The sequence below is a fragment of the Homarus americanus genome, unplaced genomic scaffold (genome assembly GCF_018991925.1).
Source record: "Homarus americanus isolate GMGI-L3 unplaced genomic scaffold, GMGI_Hamer_2.0 scaffold9233, whole genome shotgun sequence".
In the NCBI taxonomy this organism is placed as follows: Eukaryota; Metazoa; Arthropoda; class Malacostraca; order Decapoda; family Nephropidae; genus Homarus; species Homarus americanus.
In genome coordinates, this window is record NW_024725268.1 from 52,466 (window position 1) to 63,933 (window position 11,468).

The window sequence follows — 11,468 nt, forward strand, 5'->3', positions numbered from 1 at the left end:
AGGCTACTGAGACACTACATTTAGGGTAAGCAGAAACAAAAAGGTCTGCTGTATGGATTTGGCGGCGGTCGTCTGGTGGTAAGTGTAAGTAGACCCAGTAGCATAAGTAGGCCTAATTGGTAACAACCAGCGTCAACCCACCAGGCCTACCAGAGGGGCGAGGCTGTATATGTGTGTATGTCACTCTTATCTCTTTCGTCTACCATACAAGCGTCACCACCAGCTCTCAGACTCACCAATACCGAGACATTAACACGAGCGTCCTGGCCAATGTCAGTGTCGCCCGTCTGTCACCGAGGCCCTCCGCCATTTTTATTGGGGTTTGATTACGTCATATCAAATCATTGGCCCCGCCCAGCACCCCGCCGCGACCGCTGATTGGTGGGATCCGCTTGATTGTCCACGGATCTACGGGTCGGTGAGTGTCGACGCCGGGGCGGTGATGGCGGGTCGTGGCGGCTGCTGCTGGCTAGGGACGCCCGCCTCCTCTACCTGGAGATGGCGGATGGGGGCGGAGTGGAGGATGCTGGAGATAGAGGAAAAGGGAATGAGGGCACTGGGGAGAGGAGGAAGGGAGAATTGAGGATAGGAATGAGGAAAGTGGGAGGATCGATAGAGTTCAAGGAGGGTGATCAGCGCTGGGGATAGAAAGAGGAGGAGGAGGGAGGATCGGGTTCTAAGTGGCTAAGGCGGGGAGGGGTGGGGAGGATAGGGGAAAGGAGGAAGGGAAGTTCAGAAGGGCGTTGGGGGGTGACGTCCAGGTAGCAAGGAGCCTCTACTGGTACCGGAAGGAGGAGGGGTCTAGGAGGCTACCGGGATTATATCAGTGGAGGGAAGGAAGAAGGAAGGGAAGGAGGGAGGGAGGGAGGATAAGTGGTGTCTGGCTTGAGGAAGGGAGGGAAAAAGGGGGAGAATAGCTTAATTTAGGTTGGGGGTGACTTATAGTGAGAGAGAATAGAGGCTTGTAAGTATGTGTAGGGTCTTGTAGGTTGGGGTCGTGGGTGTTGATGACGTAGGGGACCTGTTGGTAGGAGATGGAAGGAAGGTAAAAATGAAAGGAAGAAGAAGAGGTAGAAGACTCGATCCTTTCTTAGATAGACCCAATCCTTTCCTAGACAGACTCGACCCTTTCAAGACAGACTTGATCTTTCCTAGACAGACTTGATCTTTTCCAAGACAGACCCGATCCTTCCTAGACAGACTCGATCCTTCCTAGACAAGACTCGATCCTTCCTAGACAGACCTTGATCCCAGACAGACTCGATCCTTCCAAGACAGACTCGATCCTTCCTAGACAGACTCGATCCTTCCTAGACAAGACTCGATCCTACCTAGAGAGAGTTAAATCTTCCAAGGGAGACTTAATCCTACTGAGTCAAGGACCACAATCATAGGACCCAGGGTGACGGAGGCTAGTAAATCGGGATGGAGGGAAGAAGAGAGAGAGGAGGAGGAGGAGGGAGGAAGGAGGGAGGGAGAAGGAAGAGAATGAGATATAAAAGAGTTTAATAACCACTTAGCAGGCAGACCCGTGTCAAAGAGATTGGCACGTCCCCAATACACCAATCCGTCCGTGGCTGTTGATTGGGAAGAGGGAAGAGGAGGGGGTGGGGGTCGGTCCTTCCACAACAGTAATAATGTCCCCGACGATCGCCTCTATAGGGGGGCCTTTTGTGTTGCCTCGAAGTACACAACACAAGTGGTATAAAAGATTACATTTGGTATCGTGGTGGTCGTGGTTATATGATCATAACATCATCCCCCTAACCCTCTCCTACCCCCTCACTTCTCCCATACCCTCCACCCCCTACCCTCAACCTCCCCCCCTCCCCTCTTGTTGGTCATAAAAGCCGTAGTTGTACAATGTGGGGGCTTGACTGGTAGTAGTGGTGGTGGTGGTGATTGTGAGTTTGGTGATGGTGGTGGTAATGGTAGTTAGTGGTAGTGATTGTAGTGCATGTGGTGAGGATGGTGTTGATAATGGTGTTAGTGATTGTGGTGATGGTGGATAATGATGGTGAATAATGATGATGATTTGTGATAGTATTGGTGATAGTGAAGCTGATGATGATGATGATGATAATAGAACCTTTATATGATATACAATAGATAAAATAGATCACCAAGGACCAATATTCTCGCTAATTCTCGGGTCAAGTTCTACCTCGAAGTTCAAGTGACGAGAGAACACAACACCATAACAAAATGTCTCACTACAATATTGACGTTACTCTGGCGGCCATATTTTTTGTCGTAATGTAAGGGAGAAAAAATTTGGTGTCGGTCTCATATGTAATGTAGGAGTGATGAACGACGTTGAGTCCCAGTATACCGGTAGGTCCCCCAGTATACCGGTAGGTCCCCCAGTATACCGGTAGCTCCCCTTAGAGTACTGGTAGCTCTCCATAGTATACCGGTAGCTTTCCACAGTATAACCAGTAGCTCATCTTAGTACCCCGGTAGCTCACCCAGTATGCCGGTAGCTCCTTTAGTATACCAGTAGCTTCCTCAGTATACTAGTAGCTTTCCACAGTATAACCAGTAGCTCATCTTAGTACCCCTGTAGCTCACCCAGTATACCGGTAGCTCCCTTAGTATACCAGTAGCTTCCTCAGTATACCAGTAGTTTTCCACAGTATAACCAGTAGCTCATCCTAGTACCCCGGTAGCTCACTCAGTATACCGGTAGCTCCCTTAGTATACCAGTAGCTTCCTCAGTATACCAGTAGCTTTCCACAGTATAACCAGTAGCTCATCTTAGTACCCCGGTAGCTCACTCACTATACCGGTAGCTCCCTTAGTATACCAGTAGCTTTCCTCAGTATAACTAGTAGCTCATCTTAGTATCCCGGTAGCTCCCCCAGTATACCGGTTGCTTCCCCAGGAAACCGGTAGCCACCTCAGAGTACTGGTAGCTCTCCACAGTATACCAGTAGCTTCTCCAGTATACCGGTAGCTCTCCCAGTATACCGGTAGCTCCCCCATTATACCGGTAGCTCCCCCAGTATACCGGTAGCTCCCCCAGTATACATGTAGCTTCCCCCGTATACCGGTAGCTCCCCTCAGTATACCGGTAGCTCCCATTAGTACCCCAGTATACCGGTAGCTCCCCTCAGTATACCGGTAGCTCCCTTTAGTACGCCGGTTGCTCCCCAGTATACTGGCAGCTCCCATTAGTACCCCTGCTGCTCCAGTATACCGGTAGCTCAGTATCTTTCCCGGTATACCAGTAGGCCAGATGCTCCCGTAGTACACTAGTAGCTCTCCTTAATACCCCAGTAGCTCCCTCCAGAGTACCAGTAGCTCCCCTTAGTACCCCGGTAACTCCTCCCAGTAATCCGGGGAATAAAAGCCATCAAGTGTTATGGTCCTTGACGGTATTGTGAGCCCCCTGCCCGCCTCGCCCCACCCCACCCCGCCCCACCCCACCCCGCCCCTCCCCTCTCTCCCCTCCCCGCCCCCCCTCCTACCAGCAACGGCGGGTACATACAACGAACAACACTTCCTTCAGGTACTGGTGGCCGCAGGTGTTGTGGGGGTCTTGCCTTTTGGGGTACCGGGTGTTGGAGAGGTAAAAAAAGAAGAAGAGTTGTATTCAGGTAAATGGTTAATTGACAAATCTCCTGGAATCAATCTCAGGTAAACGCCAGGATTACCACAACCTGTTTCTGTGTTCCCGACCCTCTCTCCCTCTCTCTCCCTTCTGCAGTAGACTGGTTTGGTGCGGTGGTGTCAATGGCTGCTTGCGGAAGTTGTTGAGGAAAAATTCCGGTATAGGGTTATTACACATGCGGGGTAGTTAACGCTTTAAGCATGGGTGTTTAGTCATGGATATCACCAACTGGGGTTCGGTCATGAATGCGAAATTACCCACTAACTCCCACCTTTCTCCCCCCCCCCCCCCCCTCCCTCCCCATTCCCTCTCTTTCCCTTGCCCCCAGCACACAACTGTTTCACACACACACACACACCTTCCCCTCTTCCCTCCCTCTCTCTACCACCAGCCATCAACAAGTTATGAAGTTATGTTTTACTGTGAGTGTGTGACTACCTACTCACTGGGGTGCTCGTAACGTTTAGTATATTAGTGGCTGGTGGGGAGTCGCAGGTTGTTATGTGAAATTCGATGATGATGGTATATGTGGAATGGGGGCGTGGGCGTGGGTTTGGTTGTTGCTGTGGGGGCGTGATTGTACGTGGGCTTGGTGTGTGTGTGTTTAGGAAATTTGGCTTAGTTTATCCTGGGTTAAGCTTGTCTGATATACGAGTTTGTTGATTCTTATGTGTGGGTTCAGATACGGATTCATAAAAAAAATGTTCGTATAATAAAGATCCGGATTTAAAAAAAGGGTTCGTACAAATAAGATCCGGATTCATAACAAAGGTTCGTACAATTAAGATCCGGATTCATAAAAACTGGTTCCTATAATGAATAATTCCTCTTATATTCAGATTCAAGTACAGGATTATTAAGAAAAGCCTCCTGGATCTTGTTTTTGCTCTTGTGTTATGTGAGCGTATGTAGTTAAAGAAAGGTTTTGATATAAGTTCATGTTTGTATCTGTACCTTAGTCTTTATTCGAGAACTCTCTCTCTCTCTCTCTCTCTCTCTCTCTCTCTCGTGTTCATTCTCTTCTCCCTTTCCCTTCCTCTGTCTCTGTCGTCTCTTCTTCCATTCTTCTGTCTTTTCTTCCTCCCCTCCTCCTTTTCTTTCAACTTTTTAACCTTCTCTTCCTCCCTTCTTCTACTGTATCTCCCTCCCTCCCTTACCTTACATCCTCCCTTCTTCTACCCTTTCTTCCTCCTTTTCCCACCTTCTTTTCATCCCTCCTTCTACCATCTCTCCCTATATCTTCTTCCTCCTTCTCCTCTCTTCCCATCCACGTTCCTCCCACCCCTCCAACCATCTCAAGTCATTCCCGGTGTTAATATCCCTTCAGGAGTAAACATGACCTACCAAGCACCAGTCATAGATACTCATATAGGGATCAACTGGTTTTTTTTTTGTCCCTATTTTGAGTTTTTTTTACGTCTACTCGTGAGGTCAGGTGGTGTAAACATTATGTAAACATTATTAAAACATATTTGATTCCTCCTCAGTTCTGTTGATGAAGTTATAGTGATGATTATTTTTCCGGGTTGTGGTTGAAGTTTAGTGGTGGCTGTTTCCAGGTGAAGTTGAGTGAGGTTTGTTTTACGGGTTCGCTCTTTATTTAATTATTTATATGGATAACGTGTTGAGAAATCGAGTGGTCATATTTGTGTGTTTCTTCAATATCTACCTGTCTGTCTGTCTGCCTGTCTGTCTGTCTGTCTGTCTGTCTGTCTGTCTGTCTGTCTGTCTGTCTGTCTGTCTGCCTGCCTGTCTGTCTGCCTGCCTGCCTGTCTGTCTGTCTGCCTGCCTGTCTGTCTGTCTGTCTGTCTGTCTGTCTGTCTTGTCATTTAAGACCCTAATGGAGAGGTATTCTGAGCCTCCTCCTCCTCCTCTTATACTCTACCCTCCAGACTACTCCTCCGCTCTTGGCTACTTCGCCCCCCTCCCTACCCCGGTGCCTCCTCCCCTCAGCTGCGTCTTCCCCGTCCCCCTCATCGTGATACCCCCCATCTCACCGCCCCCCGAGGGATTAACCCCCTCCCTCGACATAATCGCGGCCGCCACCTGGAAAATGAGCTGTTGAATATCTGAGGCGGCAGGTAATGGCGGGCGTCCGACCAGAAAACTCCTCCGTGTGAACCTGCTCCCTCCCTCCCTCCCTCTCCTCCCTCCTTCTCTCTCCCTCCCTCCTTCCCCGTGTGAACCTGGAGACGCTTCCCTCCTACCCCCCTTTCTCTTACTTATTCCTCTTCCTCCTTCCTCTCTTCTCCCTCCCCTCGTGTGAGTCAGTAGACGCTCATTCCCTCCCTCATTCCTTGCTTCTCTTACTCCTCTTTCTCTCGTTCCATCTCTGCCTCCCCCCTCTCTCCCTCCACTACCAGTATGTGGCACAAGGGGTTGCCTCTGCCACACCTGTGTTGTGGAGACTCGGGTGTTCAACAGTCACTAATCCACCTCAACTGGTTTTACCTGTTCCCGTACACCTTAGTTAACGCCCTAGACACCTGGTGTACATTGATAGTGTCACCTGGCAGTGTACTTAAGGTGTTCTCTGGTGATGTCAGCTAATAGTGCACCCAACACGCGGTGACGCCATCTGGTGGTATACACAATAGATGGTGGTGACATCACAATGCAGATTGTGAAGTCATATAAGTTAATGACGCCACTGTTGCAGTTATAGTGAAGATATTGATATTGAAACAGTTTATTTCGCCAGAAGAACACCGATACAGAGTGGATAATAATAACAATATTAACATGGCTGAGCCAGTTAGAACCTGAGCTCTCTTTGAGGCACCTGATATATACTATACATTTATCTCAAGGAAGTATTATGTAACATTTAGTATCATCTGGAATAGTACAATAGCATGGTGCTAATAAGAACATCTCATAATGTTACCTCGGTTAACGTCATATATCACGTATTGACGTCATGTATCTGATAGTGACGTCACTAGTGCAAATGGATGGATATATGAGCAATAGGGGTTGGGTGTAAATGGGACTGCCCAGTATGGGCCAATAGGCCAGCTGCAGTTTCCTCCATTCTTATGTTCTTATGAACTGGTGCAGGTGGTGACGTCACTGGTGCAGGTGGTAACGTCACTAGTACAGGTGTGAGGGTCGGCCTTCACCTTGCGTGTGAGTGCCAGGGCCAGCCACCACGTGTCACTGTTTACTGTTTTTATGACGACAAGTGCCACGTGCCAGCTGGCTCGCCACACCCCCCCTCACCCCGTCCCCTCCCCTCACTCACCACACCTTCCACCACACTGCTGGGTCCTCTCCTCGTGCTCACCCACAGTCATCACTTGGACAAAATTCTACCCAGTTTAACCTAACCTAACCTAACCTGACGTAACCTAACCTAACCTAATTGGGTTATTTGAGCTTCAATAAACTTCATCATTTGGACGATTTTTTCTACATAATTTTGTGGCTATATTTTTTTCCATGAGGATTTTTATCCGGACTAAAACAGTTCATAGTTACGTCCTGTCCAATACCTGTGATGCCGTGTGGGTAAATATTGACTATTTTGGTAACCACGTGGACGGTGGGCCAGGTAGACTCTCTCTCTCTCTCTCTCTCTCTCTCTCTCTCTACTCTCCTCTTCCTCTGTTTGTCTCTCAGGATAAAGAGGCTGCGGCGTTTACATGTGTAGTCACTGAACAAAGTAATGATGACGTAACAATGATGACGTAACAATGATGACGTAACAATGATGACGTAACAGTGATGACGTAACAGTGATGACGTAACAGTGATGACGTAACAATGATGACGTAACAGTGATGACGTAACAATGATGACGTAACAGTGATGACGTAACTAAATACAGGAAGTCTTCACATTTGCTTAAGTCTTCTGTCGGCCACTATGATAGGGTCTGTCGGGTATCATGACGTGACTGTCGGCCACCATGAAATGTTTGTCGGACACTATGAAGGGTCTGTCGGGTGCTATAATGTGTCTGTCGGCAGCCATGAGGGGTCTGTCTGGAGCTATGGTGGGTCTGTCGGGAGCCATGATGGGTTTGTCGGGTGCTATGATGGGTCTGTCGGGCTCCATGAAGTGTCTGTCGGCCACCAAGAAGGGTTTGTCGGACACTATGAAGGGTCTGTTGGGCTCCATGATGGGTCTGTCGAGCTCCATGATGGAGCTGTCGGGCTTCATGGTGGGTCTGTCGGGAGCCATGATGGGTCTGTCGGGCTCCATGATGGGTTTGTCGGGAGCCATTATTGATCTGTCGGGTGTTATGATGGATCTGTCGGGCTCCATGATGGGTCTGTCGGGATTCATGTTGGGAGGCCATGATGGATATGTCGGCTACCATTATAGGAGTCTATCGGCTACCATGAAGGGTCCATGAACTGCCATGATGAGTCTGTCGGGCACCACGATGAGGTCTGTCGGGATACATAACTTATGAGAGATCCACCATTAATGAGGTCAGTCGGCCACCAGAGCAGCATGCCGGCCACCATGAACCATAACAGTTGAGGCGGCTACCATGACAGGTGGGTCGTCTACCATGGCGACCACCCACACACGGGACCCGCTAACTACCCTAATTGGCTGGTGTGGTTAGCTGGGACAAAAAAATAACGTCGTTGTTGTTGGGGCGGCAGATGGTGCACCAGGCGGTCCACCACCTCTTGCTCTGATCACTTTGTTAGCCGCCTCAAACTGGTAGTTAAGGGAGTGGTTAGGGTGCTAAAAGCCTGGTGATATCTCTGTTAGTAGTCTCCAACAGGCAGTTAAGATGCTAGATTAGTCGTTAGTGATCTTTGTTAGCTTCTATATCTGGCAGTTAAGGGGTAATGGGAAGCTATTGGTGGTTCGTCCTACCATCAGTGGTTCATGGTTAGGTGACCATTCAATTTAGCCCAGGTAACCACCCGCAGGCAATTGGTAGTCAAGGGGTAGTTAGCAGGGACCTCCTCCTAGAGTTATAGTTAGCTAATCACTCAATTTACCCCAGGAAAACGACCCTCAAGTTGGTGGTAGCTTAATAGGGTCATTTCCACACTCGCTCTCCACAGTTGAGTTCATTAATTACCACGTGTTGGTTATGAGAGTTGTTATTGCCTTCATCCACGAGCCATACAGGTGTTTTCCTATAATTTCCCCCATAACATATTAACTATAATCAGTATAATTCACTTGTACAAACTATCATGTATGAAATATTCAGATTTTTATAATAGAATTCGATATATTTCTCGTCTATTTTCAAGGTCTCACACGCCAGTCCTCACCCTAGTCGAGTCTCAGGCCACCACGGGGTATTATTTGGTTGCATGGTTACACATCTCTTTCCATAATCTCTCTTATTATATTAGCTCTCGGTCTTGCCTCGCAGGTCAAGGGGGCACTGCTTCCAATTTGAGAATAAGGACATAGTGTTTAGATAACGTCATGCTATATATGGAGTTAGGTAAATAACTTAAAGGTGTAAAGATTAAGGTGAGGATGGTGCCGAGGCTTATACAGACCACAGCAGCCAGATCTTGTTTCTCCTTCACACGATGCATACAGACCTCGCTGAGAGGGTAATAATAATAATAATAATAATAATAATAATAATAATAATAATAATAATAATAATAATAATAATAATAATAAAGATTTGATTAGTTCAGCATTATCTTCTAACAAGCATCAGCCTCTCACAAGCACCAGCCTCTCACAAGCATCAGCCTCTAACAAGCATCATCCTCTAACAAGCACCAGCCTCTAACAAGCGCCAGCCTCTAACAAGCATCAGCCTCTAACAAGCACCAGCCTCTAACAAGCACCAGCCTCAAACAAGCATCAGCCTCTAACAAGCACCAGCCTCTAACAAGCATCAGCCTCTAACAAGCATCAGCATCTAACAAGCACCAGCCTCTCACAAGCATCAGCCTCAAACAAGCATCAGCCTCTAACAAGCACCAGCCTCTAACAAGCATCAGCATCTAACAAGCATCAGCCTCTAACAAGCACCAGCCTCTAACAAGCATCAGCATCTAACAAGCACCAGCCTCTCACAAGCATCAGCCTCTAACAAGCACCAGCCTCTAACAAGCATCAGCCTCTAACAAGCACCAGCCTCTCACAAGCACCAGCCTCTAACAAGCACCAGCCTCTAACAAGCACCAGCCTCTAACAAGCACCAGCCTCTCACAAGCACCAGCCTCTAACAAACATTAGCCTCTAACAAGCACCAGCCTCTAACAAGCATCAGCCTCTAACAAGCATCAGCCTCTCACAAGCGCCAGCCTCTAACAAGCACCAGCCTCTAACAAGCACCAGCCTCTAACAAACATTAGCTTCTAACAAGCATTATAGACGTTCAATAGGCCCCAGTTTTAAGAGCTACACAGTCTTAATAGGTTCCAGTTTTAATAGGGACCCATTCTTAATACACCCCAATTTTAATAGGCCCCAGTTTTAATAGGCCCCAGTTTTAATAGGCCCCAGTTTTAATAGGCACAGTTTTAATAGGCTCCGGTCTTAATAGGCCCCAGTTTTAATAGGCACAGTTTTAATAGGCCCCAGTTTTAATAGCCACAGTTTAATAGGCCCCATGCTTAAAAGGAACACAGTCTTAATAGTCCAACGTTCCAGTAGGCCCCAATCTTACTAATATGACTATGGCAGGGAAAGGGCCACAATCCTAATAGGTTAGGTTAGGTTAGGTTAGGTTAGGTTAGGTTAGGTTAGGTTAGCACAGCACAGCACACATTAGATTAAATCAGTCGCCTTAATTGGTAATTGGGTGCATAGTCTTTCAGGTGATAATTATGTAACTGAGCTTAACGAGCCAACTACCTTGTTTGAGTGTTGTTTGTTGAGGTTGTTAGTTGTTTGTTTACATATTGCATCGTGTCTTTTATCGAATTTTGGTTTTATTAAAGAAATTAACTTCGGAAATGCATCTTTGCTTTCTCCTTTAATTCTTCTTCATTTTCTCTTGTTGTTTTTGTTTTGTTTCCCATGTTATTGCTTATTCCTTTCCGTCTCTTTCCTTCTATCTTTTCCGTCTCCATTTTTCATCTTTTTCTCTTTATTTGCTTTTTTTTTCTTTATTTTGTTTTCGTATTTTAGTTTTCCGTCTTTTTTCTTTTATTTTTCCTTATTTTAGTTTTTGTTTTCCGTTCTGTTTCCCTTATTTATTTTTCCTCATTTTCCTTCTCCTCCTCCTCCACCTCCCTCACTCCCCCCTTTCCTTTTCTTGTTTCTTCTGTCCTTATACTCTTCCTAATCCTCCCCCTTTTCTATCTCTTTCTATCCCTCCTTTCTCTTTTCTCCTCCTCCTCTACCTCCTTCTTTCCTTCACACTCTTTCCTCTTATTCTTCCTTCTTCCTATTCTTCCTTTCCTTCACACTCTCCTCCTCCTAGTCTTCCTTCACCCCTTCCTTTCCTTCACACTCTCCTCCTAGTCTTCCTTCACCTCCTTCTTTCCTTCACACTCTCTTCCTCCTCCTCCTCCTCCTCCCAGATTGTTCTACACACCTGGAGGTAAAATTAATGCGAAACATTATAAAAAAGCGACGATGCATTTATTTAAGAGCGAGCAATTATGGGACAAATGATATAATTAGTAGTATACCTTAATGACCCCGGAGTGGATGCCCGCGTTTTTATGGCAACATGTGGCTCCGGGGTCGTAATTGCCATATTCCCCGCGGACGATTACGGCAACGTTGTGGGTAGGTTAATTAAGGTGGAAATCTGTCCTCATGGCAACGCTGTAGGTGAGTTGAGTGGGTTAATTGCCGTTGAATTCTGTACTTATAATGATGGCAATATGGCAACTTGTGACTTTGGTGGTGATATGGTGTGATGTGATGGTGATATTCGCCCTGTGGTAGCCACCAT

The 11,468-nt window shown here is 47.1% G+C and overlaps 1 protein-coding gene across 1 annotated transcript; it reads left to right on the forward strand.

Annotated features, from left to right (window-relative positions):
* The first annotated feature begins 7,544 nt into the window (after positions 1 to 7,544).
* LOC121864781 lies at positions 7,545 to 7,973 on the forward strand. Its single transcript, XM_042363951.1, has one exon. It carries the CDS (start codon positions 7,545 to 7,547, stop codon positions 7,971 to 7,973), a length of 429 nt encoding a protein of 142 aa, XP_042219885.1.
* The last annotated feature ends 3,495 nt before the right edge of the window (positions 7,974 to 11,468 follow it).